Genomic DNA, 18,350 nt, shown 5'->3' on the forward strand with positions numbered 1-18,350 from the left:
ACATTGAAATTCAAAATACCGTTAGAATGGCAGGAAAACCCACTTTTTGCAAGCTTTAACGTAAACAGAACTACATCAAATTTCTGTTTTGCGTAGGGCTAGGGCTCTATCGTGACTGTGAGTCCTACGAGCGGTCCTAGCTATTATTTATTGTTGTTGTGCGTGAGTTAAAAGATAGCGATGATGAACAACAGAGGAAATGAAAAAATAGAGGCGATGCATAGTTCCTGTGGGGGGGGGGGGCTGAGGTTTCTCATGATACGCGGGGTCAAATCTAAGTTGGTATGCAGTGGTTTGGCTCGCATCTGCTCTTCCTTATGTGTGTTTTTTTTGTGTGTGTGTGTGTGTGTGTGCTGTGAGCGACCCAAAGCCAAATTCCTCTGTTGTGCTAGATGTTGGGGTGGAGCGAATGGGAACAGTTCACTTCACACACACACACACAGGTTTGCACAGCTATTCCTGCTAGGACACTGCATTGACAGCTGAAAACCAGAGTGTTATATCGAACCTTAACCATAACCAGTTAATGTCTAACCCTAATTGGAACCGAACCACAAGCCCTAAACTTAACCGATTACTTAGGAATGAGGTTCTGCCAGGTTTTTGGTCTCCACGAGGACGACTGGACCTGACAAGGTCAGTGTTCAGGTCAGAAAAGATCCTTCCTCCTCCTCCAGTCTATTCAGACATAAACACAATGAGTATGTGATGACAGAACGTGTCCTTCTCTGTCTCCATAATGTTAGCACAGCTGAAAACACTTTTGCTGGTTCTTGACCCCAAACTTTTTTAACAGTATTGGACACGTGTTAGACACAGTCAAATGTCTCTTCTGCACTGACGCACTGATACGACACACGATGAAGGTCTCAGTTGTTTGCACGGGCAGCTGCGATGTTTGAACGCATTCCTGGACGTTAAAAAAGCCGCCTCGGCTCCTCCTCCTCTTCTCCCTGTGCTGCCTCTCACGTCCGTGACAACCAGCCAACACAAGCATCGTAACTTTCTCGCCGGACTGTTGAGTGGTGACAGAAATATCGCTATTATGCAGGTCGATTTATGCACGGGAATGTGGATTGAGAAGGACCAATGATTGATTTAAGCAAAGTAGGGAGTTGCAATTTTTTGATTTATTTGGGTGTAATAGGTTAAGTATTAGGTTAAAAACAAAGCATTTTTTATTTCAAAATGATAATACATATACATTATATATGTGTATATATATGTGTGCATATGTGTATATATATGTGCATATGTGCATATATATATATGTGCATATGTATATATATGTGTGTATATATGTGTATACTTATGTATATATGTGTATATATGTATATGTGTGTATGTGTTTGTGTATATATACATCTATATATGTGTATACATATATGTGCATATATACATATATTTGTATATATACATATTTGTGTATATATACATATATATGTGTAAATATACATATATATGTGTGTATACATAAATGTGTATATATGCATATATATGTGTGTGCATATATGTGTGTATACATACGTGTGTATACATATATGTGTATATATATATATATATATATATATGTGTGTATATATATGTATATATATATATATTTATATGTGTGTGTATATATAAATACATATATATATATATATATATATATATATATATATGTATATATATATATATATATATATATATATATATATATATATATATATATGTATATATATATATATATATATATATATATATGCCGTAGGTCGTTAAAAAGCTGCACTGTGATGCAGAGCAGAGTAAAAAGGGAGCATAAAGGCAAGGGAAAATGTAGTGTGGCTGTTGGGAGAGAACCTGGTCATTTCTGGCTTTATGCACAGTTGATTTTTAAAACCCGCCCTTTTTATATACAGTCGTACTCAAGCAGCTCAGAACACAAAGATTACGCACGCGCTAACGCACGCGCACGATTCCCGGAGTCGCATCTCTATTGTTGGCGGTTGGGTTTGCCCCCGTTCTCAGGTGACGCCCTTATTTTCAAGGGGAAAATTGACACCCACAAGCCTGCCCTTCCCCGCATGACTGTCCCAGCCTCCCACGGCAAATAGACACACCCTCCTCTGCGCACGCACACACACACACACACACACACACACACACACACACACACACACACACACACACACACACACACACACACACACACACACACACACACACACAAGACAAGTCAAAGTGTGTATCTTTTCCCACGTGTTTGTGTTTATTTTTGATGCCTCACCTATTAAGTTTACACTCACCTGTTCAACAGCCTATTAATAGCAGCATATGATACCTCATTATATACTGATGCTCATTAATGTGGCTCGTATATGAGATCATGCAAATATATTAAACATCTAATAAGCCAATCACAGGGCTGCAATTCATTAAACATGTAGAAAATGGTAGATATGACCCGCTAAAGCTGATTTAGATGACTTTGAATGAGATATAGTTAGATTTATCACTTTTGTTGGTGCCACACAGGCTGGATTTTTTTTTTTTTTGAAATCTTAGGTCTGCCTTGAACTGGACAGGTAATCCTTGCTCCATTCTCTCAAATGTCCCCGAAGGCAGAGACAGAGTGGAAAAACCCCATCTCCTTACTCTGTCTGGCTCTTTGTGTCTCTGGTCTGTTAGACAACGTTACATTAGGACCACGATAGGATCGGCTTGACAGGAATACGGGCAGGAAAAGAAGAAGATGGCTTCTCTTTCGTTTCATCCTGCCTTTATTTACACCCCCAGGTCATGGCTGCTTGGTTGAGAATTTTCCCGTAATGTGATTTCATTACACACAACACTTAGTCAACAAAAGTGTGCACATTGTTGTGGCAATGGTTGACATTTATTAAGTGAATAATTACAAATGTTTCAGCCTGGGATCTCTCTTTGATTCAGGTGTTTGCAGATAAAAATATAAAATCCAAAAATCCTTTATGCTGTGTATCGCATGCTTCGCTATGCACTGACTGTAGAATGTGAAAATCAGCTAGCTAAGTCATGTTTGGGAGAACAGCCTTTGTTACTCGTGCTGGACATGTTAGCGCGCTAACAGAGGTTAGCGGCGTCAAGATTAACGTACATTAACGCACGATGCATTTACATGACGACTGACGGGGAAAAAGACTCGAGTGACGCCGTGTTTACGTGCCACAGCACCGCAGTCCAGGCACCGTTTTACCAGTTAGCTCCTTTAGCGCCGTTAGCTCCTTTAGCGTCGCTAGCACGCCTACAGTCGAACCGGAGCAGTCTGTTTATTAAACGAAAAAGACCAGCGTACCTGTGTACTGCGTATGTGTGCCTCTGCTTTTAAAGTTTAGCGGTACTTTAGAGACTTATTTTAACAAATCGGGAGTCACGTAAACATGACGTCGCACTCGTCTTTTTCCGGTTAGTCGTCATGGAAACGTGGCATGCATTAATGTGCCCAGCACTATTTGCTACAGTTTTATTTATGTTGTTGAAATGACTAATATCGGTGTCGGTAGATACTCAGGTTTGTGATATCGGTATCTGACACAAAACAGTATCGATCGGTATCGATTATCGATTACTGAATGAATCGTCAACTATTTTGATAATTGATGAATTATTCCATTAATTGATTGATTATTACTTGATGTTTGAAGCTTTTTTCATTATTAAAACCAGATTTCTGATTGTTTTAACTTCTCAAATGTGAATATTTTCTTCGTTTCTTTGCTCATTGCTCAAAGAAATCATTAAAAATTAATCATTTTGCTTTGTGGACAAAACAAGACATTGACAAGACAAAGCACTGATCAACATTTTTTAACATTTTATGATATTTTATGGACCAAATGATTAATCGATGAATCGAGAAAATAATCGGCAGATTAATCGATTGCGAAAATAATCGTTAATTGCAGCTCTAGTATCGTAAAAACATGTAAGAACAGCCGAGGCTATACTTTCAGGAATTGACAACCACAACTGTGCACACTTGGTTATACATTGCCACCACATCAGCCTGTGGTTAATGATTAAATGCCACTTCCAGTTCGGCTACATTCTTTGTCGTTGTAGCATTTGCGAGAAAAGAAAACAGAGCAACAACAGAACAATAGTTCTGAGCACCTGGATGGATTTAGAGATTAGACTGTTGTAATGAGAGTTGAAACGACTCTGCTGACGCACGGAGCGCCATAAAGTTCCCACAGTGCTTTAAATTGCGGTGGTGGTGGTGATGGTGGTGATGGTGTGAGAGTTAGGAGGAGACAAAGGTTAGAGTGTGGTGAGAGGTTTCTGTCTGTTGGACTTCCTTTTACACTGGTGACAACACACACACACACACACACGTGTTTGTATAGCATTCATAGTGAGGACATTCATTGACATAATGCATTCCCTATCCCTGTACCGTACCATCACAACTAAGTGCCCAACCCAAACCTAATTGTCCTCACTTCCTTAGGTGAATAAGTGTTTTTGGTCCTCACAAAGATACCCATACAAGAACACACACAGACAGTACTTTCTACCTGGGAGAAAAAGGGTGTTATCTAGTACTTATCCTGAGAGTTGATGTACGCGGATTCACATTACAACACAACATCACTCCTAAAGCAACAAGGTGTGTGTGTGTGTGTGTGTGTTTGTGTGTGTGTGTGTGTGTGTGTGTGTGTGTGTGTGTGTGTGTGTGTGTGTGTGTGTGTGTGTGTGTGTGTGTGCGTGTGTGTGTGCGTGTGCGTGTGTTACCTTTTCAGGACCTTTTTCGGCATAAACACTGATCTTGTCAGGACAAGTAGTCCTCATGGAGACCAAAACCTGATCTTAATGAGGCAGAACCTCATTTCTGAGGAAGTTTAGGGTTAAGAAAAAATAAATAAATAGTCGTTTACCACATTAACAATGTATAGAGTGTATTTATATGATTGTATGTATAATTTAATGTTGTATTCGATGAAAAAAAGTGTTTTTCCTTAAAAAATAAGGACATTTCTTAGTGAACCCAAACTTTAGAACGGTTGTGTACAAACAAACAAACACACACCAGTTTGTGCAGCTAGCTAGCTAGCTAGCCTTACATTCATTTGTACCTGCCTAAAGAAAATGCTATCACTAACCTTAACCATAACCACTTAACGCCCAAACTAGCAGACTAAAAGACTACTGGTGCTGACAAGGTCAGTGTTTATGATTAATTTAAGGTTATATTTATTGAGAAAAAGTGCTTTTCTTTCAAGAATAAGGACATTTCTAAGTGACCCCAAGCTTTTAAACGGTAGTGTACAAACAAACACACACCGGTTTGTGCAGCTAACTAGCTAGCCTTACAATCATTTGTACAGTCTAAAGAAAATGCTATCCCTAACCTTAACCATAACCACTTAACGCCTAAACTAGCGGACTAAAGGACTACTGGTGAATGGTAGTGTAGGTACTGACTGGTTATGGTTGAGGTTAGGGATAATACTTTGTATAGTCTTTTATAGAACTAAGTATAGCTAGCTAAGAATAGCTGTGTAAACCTCTGTGTGGTAGGACCTTCTTCTGATTCTCATTTTCAGGTCCAGAATTCCTCTAAAACCCATTCCTATTAAGGTAGGCAACCTCATTTCTGAGGTATAGTTTAAAATGCAGGATTAAAAAGTGAACTGAAAGTTAGGATTAGGCATTAACCGACTGGAAGTCAGTGCAGTGTCTTAACAACAAGGGCTGTGCAAACACGTGTGTATAATGGTGGGTAATTTAGCTTCAAAAGTTCTTCATAGAGAACAAGCAAAGAGGAAGACTGGCCTGTGTTCCACTCATATAAAGTGTCTGATGTTGTCCGAACATGACCAACAGCGTCCCTCCCTCTCTGGGTTCTACATTGAGTCAGAAAGGGAGGGAATGGGAAACGGTTGATAAGGAGGACAAAGGTGGAACAATAATGAAGTCACTGACAGACCAGGGTACAAACGTGACACATCTGTGACATCATCAGTGGCTTTTGAAGGGGGAAAAAATACAAGGATTATATAAAAAAATCTAACAATATCTGCATGTAATATTGTGCATGTTGCAGCTGCTTCTGAAGCTCTGACGTTGCCGAGTTTGCAGCACAAACCCGAGGGAGCGTTTTGGGATCAGAGCAGACGCAGAGAAAAGAATCCATGTTTTTATAACGAGTAGGTTGGACAACGAGGTTTTGCCCTTTTATTTCTGGCTTGGCAGAAACATTAACTTGCAAACAGCGGCTTGTTGTTGACACATTTGCTTCTGTTTCTTTTAGGACCTTTTTGTAATTCACACATAAAGCTCTTAATGATTTCATATATTTTAATACTGCGTCACCCAGCAGCAAGCTTCAGGTCTGCTGATGTGGCCTTTTAACTGTTTAACTGTTAAATTAGATGTAAAATAATTTTTAACTCATTTAATTTCCATGGCTGCAATGATTAATCAGTTACTAGATTAATTGCCAACTACTTTTTGATAATCAATTCATCGATTTGAGCGGTTGTCTTTAGAGCTGAAACAGTTATTCCATTAATTGATTGATTATTAATTGATTGTTTGAAGCTTTTTTCATGATTAAAACAAGATTTCAGATCGATTTAGCTTCTTAAATGTGAATATTTTCTTTCGTTTCTTTGCTGCACATAACAAAGAAATCATTTTGGTTTGTGGACAAAACAAGACATTCGAGAACATCATCATTTCCAGATTTGACAAACACTTTTTAACATTTTATGGACCAAATGATTAATCGAGAATATAATCAACTATTATTATCGGTAGTTGCAGCTCTAGTTGTCTTCAATAGTTTAAACATCAATAATGTTTTTTTTTTTTGTTATATGGAGCAAAGAAAAAAAGAAAATATTCACATTTTAGAAGCTAAAACAATCAGAAATCTTGTTTTAATCATGAAAAAAGCTTCAAACCGATTAATCAATTATCAAAATAGTTGACGATTAATTTAATAATCGATTCATTGTTTCAGCTCTAGAATGTTTTAAACCTATCACGTGCCTTCTGTGACACATCATCAGGACTGTGCAGATACTGCGTCACTGCGCCTGTTTTATGTGTTGACTCCCTAACACTAAAAAAGAATTGTCTTGGTCATAAACAGTCAGTGAGTATTTTCAGCGAGTGCAGGATTTGCTGTCTCGGGACACATTTCCCTGACATAAAGTCATCACTGACTTTCCGCAGCAGTGTTTATGAGCATAAAACATTAAAACTATGGCACAAAGATCCCCGGATTTACTGTTCTTGGTGGTAATAAGCGCTAGTCATTGTCGTGCAACAAATCCACAGCGATATGGAAATTGTGCAACCGGGGTGATGACAGTGATGGTTAAGCAGGGGGGGAGACGAGCACACAAAGCAGCTTATTTCTGACACAAATCAATGCGGCCCTGTTGGCAGGCGTTTCCCCCTGAAAGAGAACTTGATTTGTCCCTGACGCCGTCCGGAGACCGACTCTGAAGGCCTGTCATCTCGCACACTTATCTCACTTTGCACATTTTCACAGCGAGGGCAACAGCGCGTCTTTCAATCTGGACACTAAAACACACAGGAGAGGACAGACTGTGATGGAATCATGATGGAATGTGGAGCTTATCTTTAGCTGGCAGCAGAGTGGCAGAGAACACACACACACACACACACACACACACACACACACACACACACACACACACACACACACACACACACACACACACACACACACACACGCGTCACATCTTACCAACTCTCTATCAGAGTCACTCAGTCTCCAGGTTGTAGAGTTATGGGTTTAATTACTGTGATAAATGCTGTACTTTTACACTCATTTAACGCTCGTCCCTGGGGTTTAATTCACGCAAACATACGTACTTTTGAGTGTATATAAATGCGTAATGGGTGCATATTTTACTCACAGCTTGTTTTTCTGCTTTCTTAGAGTGCATCGTTCAATTCATGTCTCAATGGCTTTTGTGTGACTATTATTTTGAATGAGTATCCTGTATATTCTTATGGGTAATCAATAGATTCAATAGGTTTCGAACGCTATGAGTACAAGTGGTTATTTGAGTTACTACGATCATTAATCTAATGTCTTGTTTTGTCCACAAACCAAAATGATTCACTTCTTATGATTTCTTTGCTATATGGAGCAAAGAAACAAAGAAAATATTCACATTAAAGAAGCTAAAACAATCAGAAATCTTGTTAAAATCATGAACAAAGCTTATAATCGATTAGTTGTTTCAGCTCAAGTTCAAACAAATGAAAACTTTTCTTGATTGAAAATACTCTCTTGTTTGTCTGGTCACAAGCATGTCCTTCACTGGGAAGGACAACAAATGATGGACTTGACCTCTGACCTTTGTCCCTTGGCAGCCTGCAGTGCTGGATAACCTCCTGACCTCCATGAAGTTTGTCCTCCATGGCATGGGTGTCCTCAGGATCAACCTGGCTAACAGCAGGAACAAGGTAGTCCCTCTGCATTTTGTTGCCATCACTCGTCTCTTCCTCTGTTTATTTAAGGGTGTTTTTTTATGCTGCAATGCACCCAGATCCCCACAAGAGGGCGACATGTGAGCACAGCAGGTGCAGCTGCTTCTTTGCACACAAACACACTAACAGCAACAGATCACTTGAATGAGTGTGAGCAGAAAGTTAAACCTTAAACGTGGGCGGTTCGATGATGATGTTCCCTTTGATTAGAACTTTATTGTTTAAGTTATTGGAGCTCATTCACCGGGCACATCCTGCTGGGAGATGACGACCAAAGTGTTTCCTGTAGTCAGTGTCAGGAGCGTATGCATAGCCACTCATTTGTGCATCGATACTGATTACCGAGCGTGGAGAGCCGAGACGGACTCATAAACTCACATCCCTTTTTCCATCTGACCCCCTCCTCTCTTTTCCCTCGCAGGTCCACGCCCATTCTGTCCTGTCGTGTGGGCGGTGCTTTGATGAAGAACAGGTGCTGTTCCCCTTCCTGAGCCACGCCCTGTCCTGTCTGTGGACCGACCAGGGGGTGAGGGCCGCGGCGGCTCGCGGCTACGAGTACGAGCTGAACGACTCGGCGCTGTAGTGAGTATTCTGAGGAGACGGCGGGGGGCCTAATTAGCCCCCCGACTCGCATGCCGATGCTCGGCCATGTGCTTGCTGTCGCTGGGAATCAGCCTGGAGAGCGGAGAAGACAGAGGGAGGGAGGCATTGTAATTTCACGTCCCTGCAAGGCCATGGATAACATGCAGTAGTAGTCCAAAAATCTGACATGCTGGTGTTCAGATACACATATACACAGAGGCTAGAAGAATGTGCAATATACACTACTATTCAAAAGTTTGGGGTCACCAATACAATTTTTTCCATCAAAGGTCACACTTTTATTCATCAAAAGAGTTGCAAAATGAATAGAAAAAACTGTTTTTAGCTGTGCTAACATCATTGCACAAGGGTTTTCAAGGGTTTTCTAATCATCCAATAGTCTTCTAACGCAATTAGCAAACACAATGTACCATTAGAAGACTGGAAATGTGCCTCTTTACACCTATGTACATATTCCATTAAAAACCAGACGTTTGCAGCTAGAATAGTCGTTTACCACATTAACAATGTATAGAGTGTATTTCTGATTCCTTTAATGTTATATTCATTGAAAAAAGAAAGGGCGTTTCCTTCAAAAATAAGGACATTTTTAAGTGACCCCAAACTTTTGAACTGTACAAAGGCTATAAGGATGTGCTTATATCCTTTTTTTCAGCACAACCTATAGGCAATCTGATTTTCCCCCATTTTCACCAACTATGTAAACACACCTGAGCAAAAAGTACTCACATTTAAAAATTGGATTGAATTTATGAAATTTGGAATATTTCACATTTATTATGTACAAAAATATAGAAGAATTGTCTATTTTGTGAAAAAAAAAAAAAGCTAAATAAAATGAATCATAATTTGGACTCAACAACACATAAGAATCCTGAAGATGTGACCTATAAACACAGACCCCCCACTCCATATAAGGACTTGTGTATCATTCCCACTGCGATCTACCGAGGATGCACCTGTGGCACAGATCTGTGCCATGTGAGCACTAAAGGGTTAAAGAAAGTGAAGCAGTGAGGCTGACGATGGAAAACTCGAGAGTGTGGAGAGGATGTCGCATGTGTGCGACACAGACGTAAGACAAAGCTGGGACTCAACAGGAGGCCGTCTGTTCTCATCCTCTGCCCCAGCGACAGGCTTCCACTGTGGGCTTATCTACATCGACAGGACACCTGGTTCCCACTGAGAACTACCGTACATCACCATCACCTTCTGCTCACACACACACATACACTTGTTCTTTTTTTTTTTTTTTAGGCCCCTCGCTGACATGGAGCATTGACTCGACTCTCACCATAACCTTAAGGAACATTCTGGTCTCCCAGTATCTTTTAGAATTCACTTTTTTGCAGATTTCATCAAAAGATCTACAAATCTACAAAAGAAAAACCAATGAAGTTTGCCCTAATTGATATTTTAGCCTGAAAAAAATTAATCCAACAATGAGGTGTAATCTGAAATAATTTGCTCGTAGTGTTGAATTCAAATAGATTATGGATTATTTTCCATATCCAAAGCTGCCGTCATTCCGTCACAAAACTGAAAATGCGTCTTACAAAGACCGAAGGACACGTAAACACACACAGTGTTCGACAGGCAGAGTGTGTGTGTTAATGTAGAGGAAACTGATTCAGTATGACCCACTGAGAAGGTCACGAGCGTGTGTATGTGTGTTGTGATATTTCGTCAACTAAAAATATGCGTCACGTCCTATGTCTACGTCAAACGCGATATTTTAAAAAAACGCCCAAAAATTGGCAGACGCAGACCTGTGTTTATTCTGAGAATAAACTCTTTATTCTCAGAATTTCTGACTTTAAACTTAGAATTCTGACTTTATTCTCAGAATTCTGACTTTATTTCCCAGAATTCTGACTTTAAACTCAGAACTATGGGTGCCCAGAATTCCAGCGTTTAAACTCAGACTTAAAAGTCAGAATTTTGAGAATAAAGTCTGAATTTTGAGTTTTAAAGTCAGAATTCTGAGTTTAAAGTCATAACTGTTTCCCGTGTGACCCTAATCCTCTTCCGTAAATTTGGATCCACGTACGTATGGTAGCAGGTTTTCTCAAGCACAAGCACAATGTTGTATTTATTTCAAAGTGGGCCACTTCTTTTTAATCACAATTTAATTTAATTAAAAAAAAAAAAAAATTCATGTATTTTATCTTCTTTTTCCGTAGTTCTTGAATTTCACAAATGCAACAAACTTTAGTGCTTATATTCATATATAAAACTTTGGTAACACTTAAGATTATGCAACACATATTCACCATTAACCAGGTGCTTTCTAACAGGCATATAAGTAGCGTACTAGCTCTTTATTAGTAAATATTAAGCATGTATTAACACCTGTAGGAAAACTCTTAATTCATGTCGTAATAGAGGTAGAATAAGGTGTTAATACGTGCTTAATGATTACTAATAAAGGGCTAGTATGCTGTTAGTAAGCACCTAGTTAATAGTGAATATGTGTTCCCTAATCTAAAGTGTTACCAAAACTTTATACAACATGTTATCTTCATGTTATGGGTCACAAAAGTAGCTCCTCTGATACTAGAGGTGGCAGAGGTTAGGTTAGGTTAAGGATCAGTGTTTGGCATTAGCGTTAGCTGTTTGATGGTTACACGAATATTAAGGAATGCATTATATGTGTTATGAGTGTTCTCACTGAGAATGCTGTGCAAGAATGTGTGTGTGTTTGCGCGTGCACACGTGATAAAGTTGATTACACTCACTGTGTTAATAGATAATCTGCATGAAAGCTTAGCCTAAGTGTGTTATTATGGTAAATCACAGTGTGAATATTCATAGAGATGATCTGTTGCGCCCCCTGGGGCTCCTGTCTTATCACTGCACACCCTACCTGCCACCTGGCATGAGCCAGCCGGGAGCTCCGGGGCCCATGTGAGCAAACACACACATACATCCACAACTGATATCACCCGACTTTATTCTCTGGTGACGGCAAAGTTTGTCTGCGGGTAATTAAACTTTGCCCGTTGTGTCTCCTCCTCTCTCTTTCATCTACTCTTTATCTCCCACACTCCTTCCTCTTGTCTGTGTCTCGCAGTTTCTTTGAGAACATGAGCCGCATCGTGTCTGCAGACTACGTGCCCACGGAGACCGACGTTCTGCGCGTGCGACTGAGGACCACAGGGGTGATAGAGACACAGTTCAAGGTCAAGCACCTCATTTTCAGGTAGACGCCTTCTTATTTTTGCATTTGTGTTAAAGATGCAGTGTGTGACATTGAGGGGAGGGTTTAATGGAAATCAGATCTTTAATATGGTACACATATACATGACCATGTCCTTGCACTTTTTTTCAATGAATATAACATTAAATGGATCAGAAATACACTCTATACATTGTTAGGCCCTGTCCCAATACCTCCCCTAACCCTACATTTTTCCCCTAACCCTACGTTTTGCGCGTTCACGTGTAGGGAGGAGCAAGGGGAAATGTGATTTTCCCTTTATAATCAACCCTCAAAATGTAGTGAGCTCTGGTGAGGGCTTAAAAAGAAGTGGAAGATGAAATTACTGCTGATATTTTTCAACAAAGATGGCGGCCACATCTGCAGCGGAACCAGAAAGGGAAAAAGTACATAGTTTCCATTTTTGGCCCGTTTTTTTAGACATTAATAAAACATCAAAAAATTGTTATTTAAATGTATTTCATACTGTTCAAATGTCTGGTGTTCTAAGATTTTAAGATGCTGTAAATTGTAAATAACTGCCAGATATTGAAAGTTATTCTGGAAAAATGGAAAAAACACTTACACACAGGTCTTTTTCTGGACCTTTTAAGGTTAAAAAATAAGTCCAGACATGTTGAGGCTTAGATGTTTAAGGTTTAAATGTACTTTAGAAAAGGTTCTTCCTTTAGAGAAGCCCCCCCATCTTGCACCACAGAGGCTTACTATACTTTCTGGGATGCAGAGGCCTCCGTAGTTCCCTGACGTGCTTGGAAAAGGGAGGGATGAGTGTTGAAATCTGCATTTTCGCACAGTGAGAGCGAACGCAATCGATGTTCGTCTCAGAGCTGGTGACTCGATTTCCACTCTCACTACGACCGACTTCACTCCCTACGCCGCGACGCTTCTTATCTCCATCTACAGCCTGTGCGATCAAGCCCCGAGATGTGAGATTAGAGTTTGATTCGGCATGTCGATATGGCACATGACAGCTCGCGTCATTGGCTCGGTCTTATCAGAGGAGAAGCAGAGGACAGGTATCTGAGTTCAGGAGGCTGATGTCAGGTTAGCCATATTCATCTCTGACCAATCAGCCGGTGTCGAGTAATAAGTCACACTTAACCCCTGTTCTATCATAAAGAAAGTAAATCACTTCATCACCAACGACCATAAGACACTTTCTTTACCTCCCTGAAGTTCGGTTTTACCTGCAGCATCTTAAATGGATTGATTTGCTGTCAGATGATGGGTTGATTAGATATTTGTGTTAAAGGGCAGGTGAAGCTGTGTAAATAAAGTCCTGTAGATTCTTACTTTATTCTCAAAATTCTGACTTTAAACACAGAATTCAGGCATTATTCTCAGAATTCTGAATTAAAACTCATAATTCTGACTTTAAACTCATAATTATGACTTTAAAACTCGTAATTCTGACTTTAAACAGAATTCAGGCTTTATTCTCAGAATTCTGAATTTAAACTCAGAATTCTGAATTTACACTCAGAATTTCTGAATGTATTATCATAATTCTGACTTTGAACTCACAATTCTGACTTTTATTCTCCTAATTCTGACTTTAAACTCAGAATTCTGAGTTTTAAAGTCAGAACTCAAATATTTTTTCCCTGTGTGGCCCTAATCCTCTTCCGTACATGTTTCACTGCTGGTTAGTGGATAATAGAATTAGAATAATATGTGAGAAGAGGCAGATTTTGACACATGTTCAGATATATGAAAACTGTCCAGTGTCTGTCCCATCTAACAAAAAAGAGTCTTTGAAATTAAGGTTATTATGAACTGAAGCATAATTAGATTTGGTGAATGTTATGCCAAAAACCCCAAAAACATGAATCATCGTGCAGGCTAATCAGAAACCAAAGACATTTAGATTAAAACAACTCGGATTGTGACTACAGTTAGTTGAATCAAGAAGTTGATTTGATTTGCATTTACATGCACATCTAGTGTGTGTCTGTGTTTTTGTGTACATACTGTACATGTGCGCGTCTCATCGTGTACAATTCCATTACTTCTTGTGTCCCGAGGAGCTTCTCCTCTCTCCCTGGACCTCAGCACAATATCAAGCTGTCCTTCACGGTTGCTTAACATCACACCTCGTATGATTATTAAAAAATACATTACCTCAGGTTTTCATAAGGTCTCTGTTTAGCATATAAACGCGGTAGAGAGAGACGCTTTGTCAGACGTGGTGACATCAGTGCGGGGCATTTGTGTCACATCTGAGCGTCTCTGGATGCTGCTTGCTTGTGTGTGTGTGTGTGTGTTTGTGTTTTGCATTAAAGCGATGACACTTGTTTGTTTCATCGCAGGCAAAAGTTTCAGTCGTAAAAGAAAAATAAATCAAAGTGTTTATCTCGTGCAGATAAATACGCCGCCTTTACCTCGCAGCCTTAACTGTTTGCGTCACCGCCGAGTCGCTCAGGATCTGATTGTTTGTTTGGGGTTTTTTGTTTTTTTTCCCGGGAAACAATGTAACAGTGATGTCACACAACTTCGATCCAAAGAGGAGAGGATCAGAGTCTCGTGGTAGCGACGGAGTTCTCCTCTTTCTCTTATCTGCCTGAATTCTTCAGGACATAAATAATTAGTTTGCGTTAAACTGACGCACAAACTGTGTGTGTGTGTGTTTTTGAAGAGATCAAGCCCTCGGAGTTGAAGAAGAGTTTTGCATACGTCGATGTAATTACTTCGAAAAGCGCATGCAGTTTGTGTCATCTGCTCATATTTAGCTTTTTTTTCTTTGTTGTATTTTAACCCTTAATTAACATTACATTTGTGTCTTATATCCTTTTTTCAGCACAATCTAGATAATCCGATTTGTGCATCACTACCAAAAAAAAGCAGATATATAAAACTAATCATTACTTTGACTCAACAAAAATTTTGTAAAGCCTCAATACGTGACCTATAAACACACACACACGCCTGCGACAAATCTGTGCCGTGTCATTCAAATTTTGACACAATATTCCTATTCTATCATATCATGATATCGCAGTATTTCACAGAATTTCAAAGTAAAAGTGTTAGAAAGACATATAGGATGCTAATGTTGTTGGAAATTATCTGCTGCTGGTGAAGAATGAAATAGAGAACTTCTGCCAGCCTCCACATATATACCTGAGCAACTCCCCTTTCGCATTCCTCCAATAGACAAAGAGTCTACCATTCCAAGGACCTGGTCCATTACACTCAATAAATCTCTTAATATCAAAAACAGACAGAAATAGATTTAAATAGAACTCAAATTAAAACACTAAATGATATACTGTAATGGAGTACATTTAATAATGCCATAATTACAACAAAATGTCTTGTTATTACTATTATGTCTATATTCTATCACCTCTCTGGCAGCTGTGCCTCGGTCACCAAGCTACGTTTAAATATAGATGTTTTTTATTTAATTGCTGGGGCCACATGTAATTGATTTGGGGGCCGCATGTGGCCCGCGTGCCGCATGTTTGACACGTCTCGCGTTAAAAGACAAAAACATTCACTGAAACCAAAGGTGTTGTGAGGCGTAAACACCCAGTAAAAAAACATTAATAATACACAAGACTTTGCAAGTGTTTCACTTCAAACTCGAGGTTCTTCTTGTGTGTCAAAGACGCCTCCCTGAATAATAAATGGAACCAAATGTTCATAATGTGAATAATTCACATGAAATACCACACAGAGGGGGTAAAACAGAATGATTACACCCAGTACAAGTGTGTGAATATCAGCCATGGGCTTTTCTGCTGTCGGCGTTAATCTGCACTCCTGTACCTGTGGGTAGATCTGGAGGTTTGGGATGAGAGGAGGACGATAGATTAAAAACTGGCGTATGATCTTTTTTTGTAAAGTGTGAAAGAAAGATTCCCTTGAATGCCGGGTGTTTTGGAAAGGAAGCGATCGCCCTGTCGTGACCGCGATGGAGTGATTGCCTCGACACTGCCCCTCAAGAAATCAGCCGAGTAGCAATTATTGGAAGGGTTAGTTACAACACGGAGTCCCTTGAGTTCGGTTCAGCGCCGAGTTCAGGATGATAAATCACACGCTGAATAAGTGGCTCTGATTAATCACCACATTCTCTGACACACACTGCAGTGTAGAGCACATGCTTTTTTTAAGGTGACACCAAAAGATGATGAATTAACACTTGTGTGGTTAAAATCATCTCCTTGTCCACACAGGTCTTCATCAGTGAAATAAATGCCTATACTTCACCACTAGTCGCTCAGTATGGACATTACGTTTGGGATAGACATACACTACCGTTCAAAAGTTTGGGGTCACTTAGAAATGTCCTTAATTTTGAAGGAAAATTAATTTCTTTTAAATGAATACAACATTAAATGAATCAGAAATACACTCTATACATTGTTAATGTGGTAAACGTATGTTTAAATTTAGGTTTTTTAGTTCAGTATTAGAAATGTCTGTCCATCTGTGTGCCTGTGCACTTTAACTGTTTCACCGCGGGCGGATGAGTAACGTCTTCTCGATTCCTTTTATGTCTGGTACATGTGAAGAATTGACAATAAAGCTGGCTTTGACTTTGACTTTGACGTCTATTCTAGCTGCAAACGTCTGGTTTTTAATGGAATATATACATAGGTGTATAGAGGCCCATTTCCAGCAACCATCTCGCCAGTGTTCTAATGGTACATTGTGTTTGCTAATCGCGTTAGAAGGCTATTGGATGATTAGAAAACCCTTGAAAACCCTTGTGCAATGATGTTAGCACAGCTAAAAACAGTTTTGCCGGTTCTTTGAAGAATGGGCAAAATGATTATTTTGAATAATAATCCTTATTTCTAATCTTGTCAATGTCTTGACTATATTTTCTATTCATTTTGCAACTCTTTTGATGAGTAAAAGTGTGACTTTTAATGGAAAACACAAAAAAATTGTATAGGTGACCCCAAACTTTTGAACGGTAGTGTATAGGGATTAGTGATATATAACAGCAGATCATCTGCGTATATAACGATACCACTTCTCATCTATGGATTCCCTCACAGTCTTTGAGAGAACGTAATGGTTCGATGGCTAAAACAAACAGGAGTGGAGAAAGGGGACCTCGATGTTATCGGAAATGGGAAGATCTGAGGGAATTGGTAGAGATATAGCAGCCTAATCCAAGTTATAAAGTTCTCTCCGAGACCAAATTTTCCAAGAGCTGCAAAGAGAAAGATAACAACCTCCGGACGCTGATGCCTCGTCATTTTTGCTGTGTTTTCCAACCCAGACACACTCTAGTTTGCATACAGATGTCCCATTTGACCCTTGACCACCTCGCGTAATAAGGTTTCCGAGTCTTTTTTTTCCGCCTTGCGTCGTTAACATAATCCGCTGTGATAATTACAGTCACAGCACTGCAGATGATGAGGGGTGAACATTGCGGGGCAAGAGCAAGGTGACAAACCGGTCGAGACCACTCAGAGGAATCTGAACCTTCGTTTCGAAGCCACTGGAATCACGATTTGACAAGAGACAAGTCAGACTCCTATTGGACAAAAACCAACTGTCAATCACACCGACGTCCACTCATAATGTGCTCATTTCCTCATAGACTTTTCATAGAAACAGAATTATTTTTGCAACCAGACTTACTTGCATTTGCATCCTCAGTAGAAGTGCATTTCCTTGTAAACAATAAGTAAACAAACCTACTGTTGCCCATAGACCATCGTTTTTATGTGACGCCCTGTCTGTGTGACGGTATCAGAAAACTGTTTATTTCAAGGAGGATGAAGTTTGACCGCTTTGGTACGGTGGCCCTGAGAGGTCAGGGCTCTGCAAATCCCACAACACAAACGGATGTGTTTCCAGGGACTTTAATGACATATTCAAATATGCACAGGAGCCAGTGTTGGGTTCATTTAGTTAAGCGTTGAAATGATTAGTGCAGGATTACTTTGGATCACAGTGTCATTTGTGAACAGTTAAAGTAGTTAGCTGTCGGCCTTGGGCCTTTGATTAAATATTCTTGCAAAGGAAAGGAACGTGGCTTTGTGGACCTTTGATTTTATTTGAGATAAAGGATACC

The 18,350-nt window shown here is 39.7% G+C and overlaps 1 protein-coding gene across 1 annotated transcript in view; it reads left to right on the forward strand.

The window, feature by feature from the left end:
- The window catches only part of LOC310940659 (guanine nucleotide-binding protein G(o) subunit alpha-like), a gene marked incomplete at both ends in the record, with an annotated part of 30,453 nt that overhangs the window by 2,701 nt on the left and 9,402 nt on the right, over nucleotides 1-18,350 (forward strand). The window contains 3 exons of the mRNA XM_083905648.1: nucleotides 8,374-8,466; nucleotides 8,912-9,072; nucleotides 12,167-12,295. Of these exons, the coding sequence (XP_083761774.1) occupies nucleotides 8,374-8,466; nucleotides 8,912-9,072; nucleotides 12,167-12,295 (383 nt within the window). The remainder of the gene's footprint in view (nucleotides 1-8,373; nucleotides 8,467-8,911; nucleotides 9,073-12,166; nucleotides 12,296-18,350) is intronic.

This window comes from Microchirus variegatus (genome assembly GCF_963457635.1).
Source record: "Microchirus variegatus genome assembly, chromosome: 19".
Lineage (NCBI taxonomy): Eukaryota > Metazoa > Chordata > Actinopteri > Pleuronectiformes > Soleidae > Microchirus > Microchirus variegatus.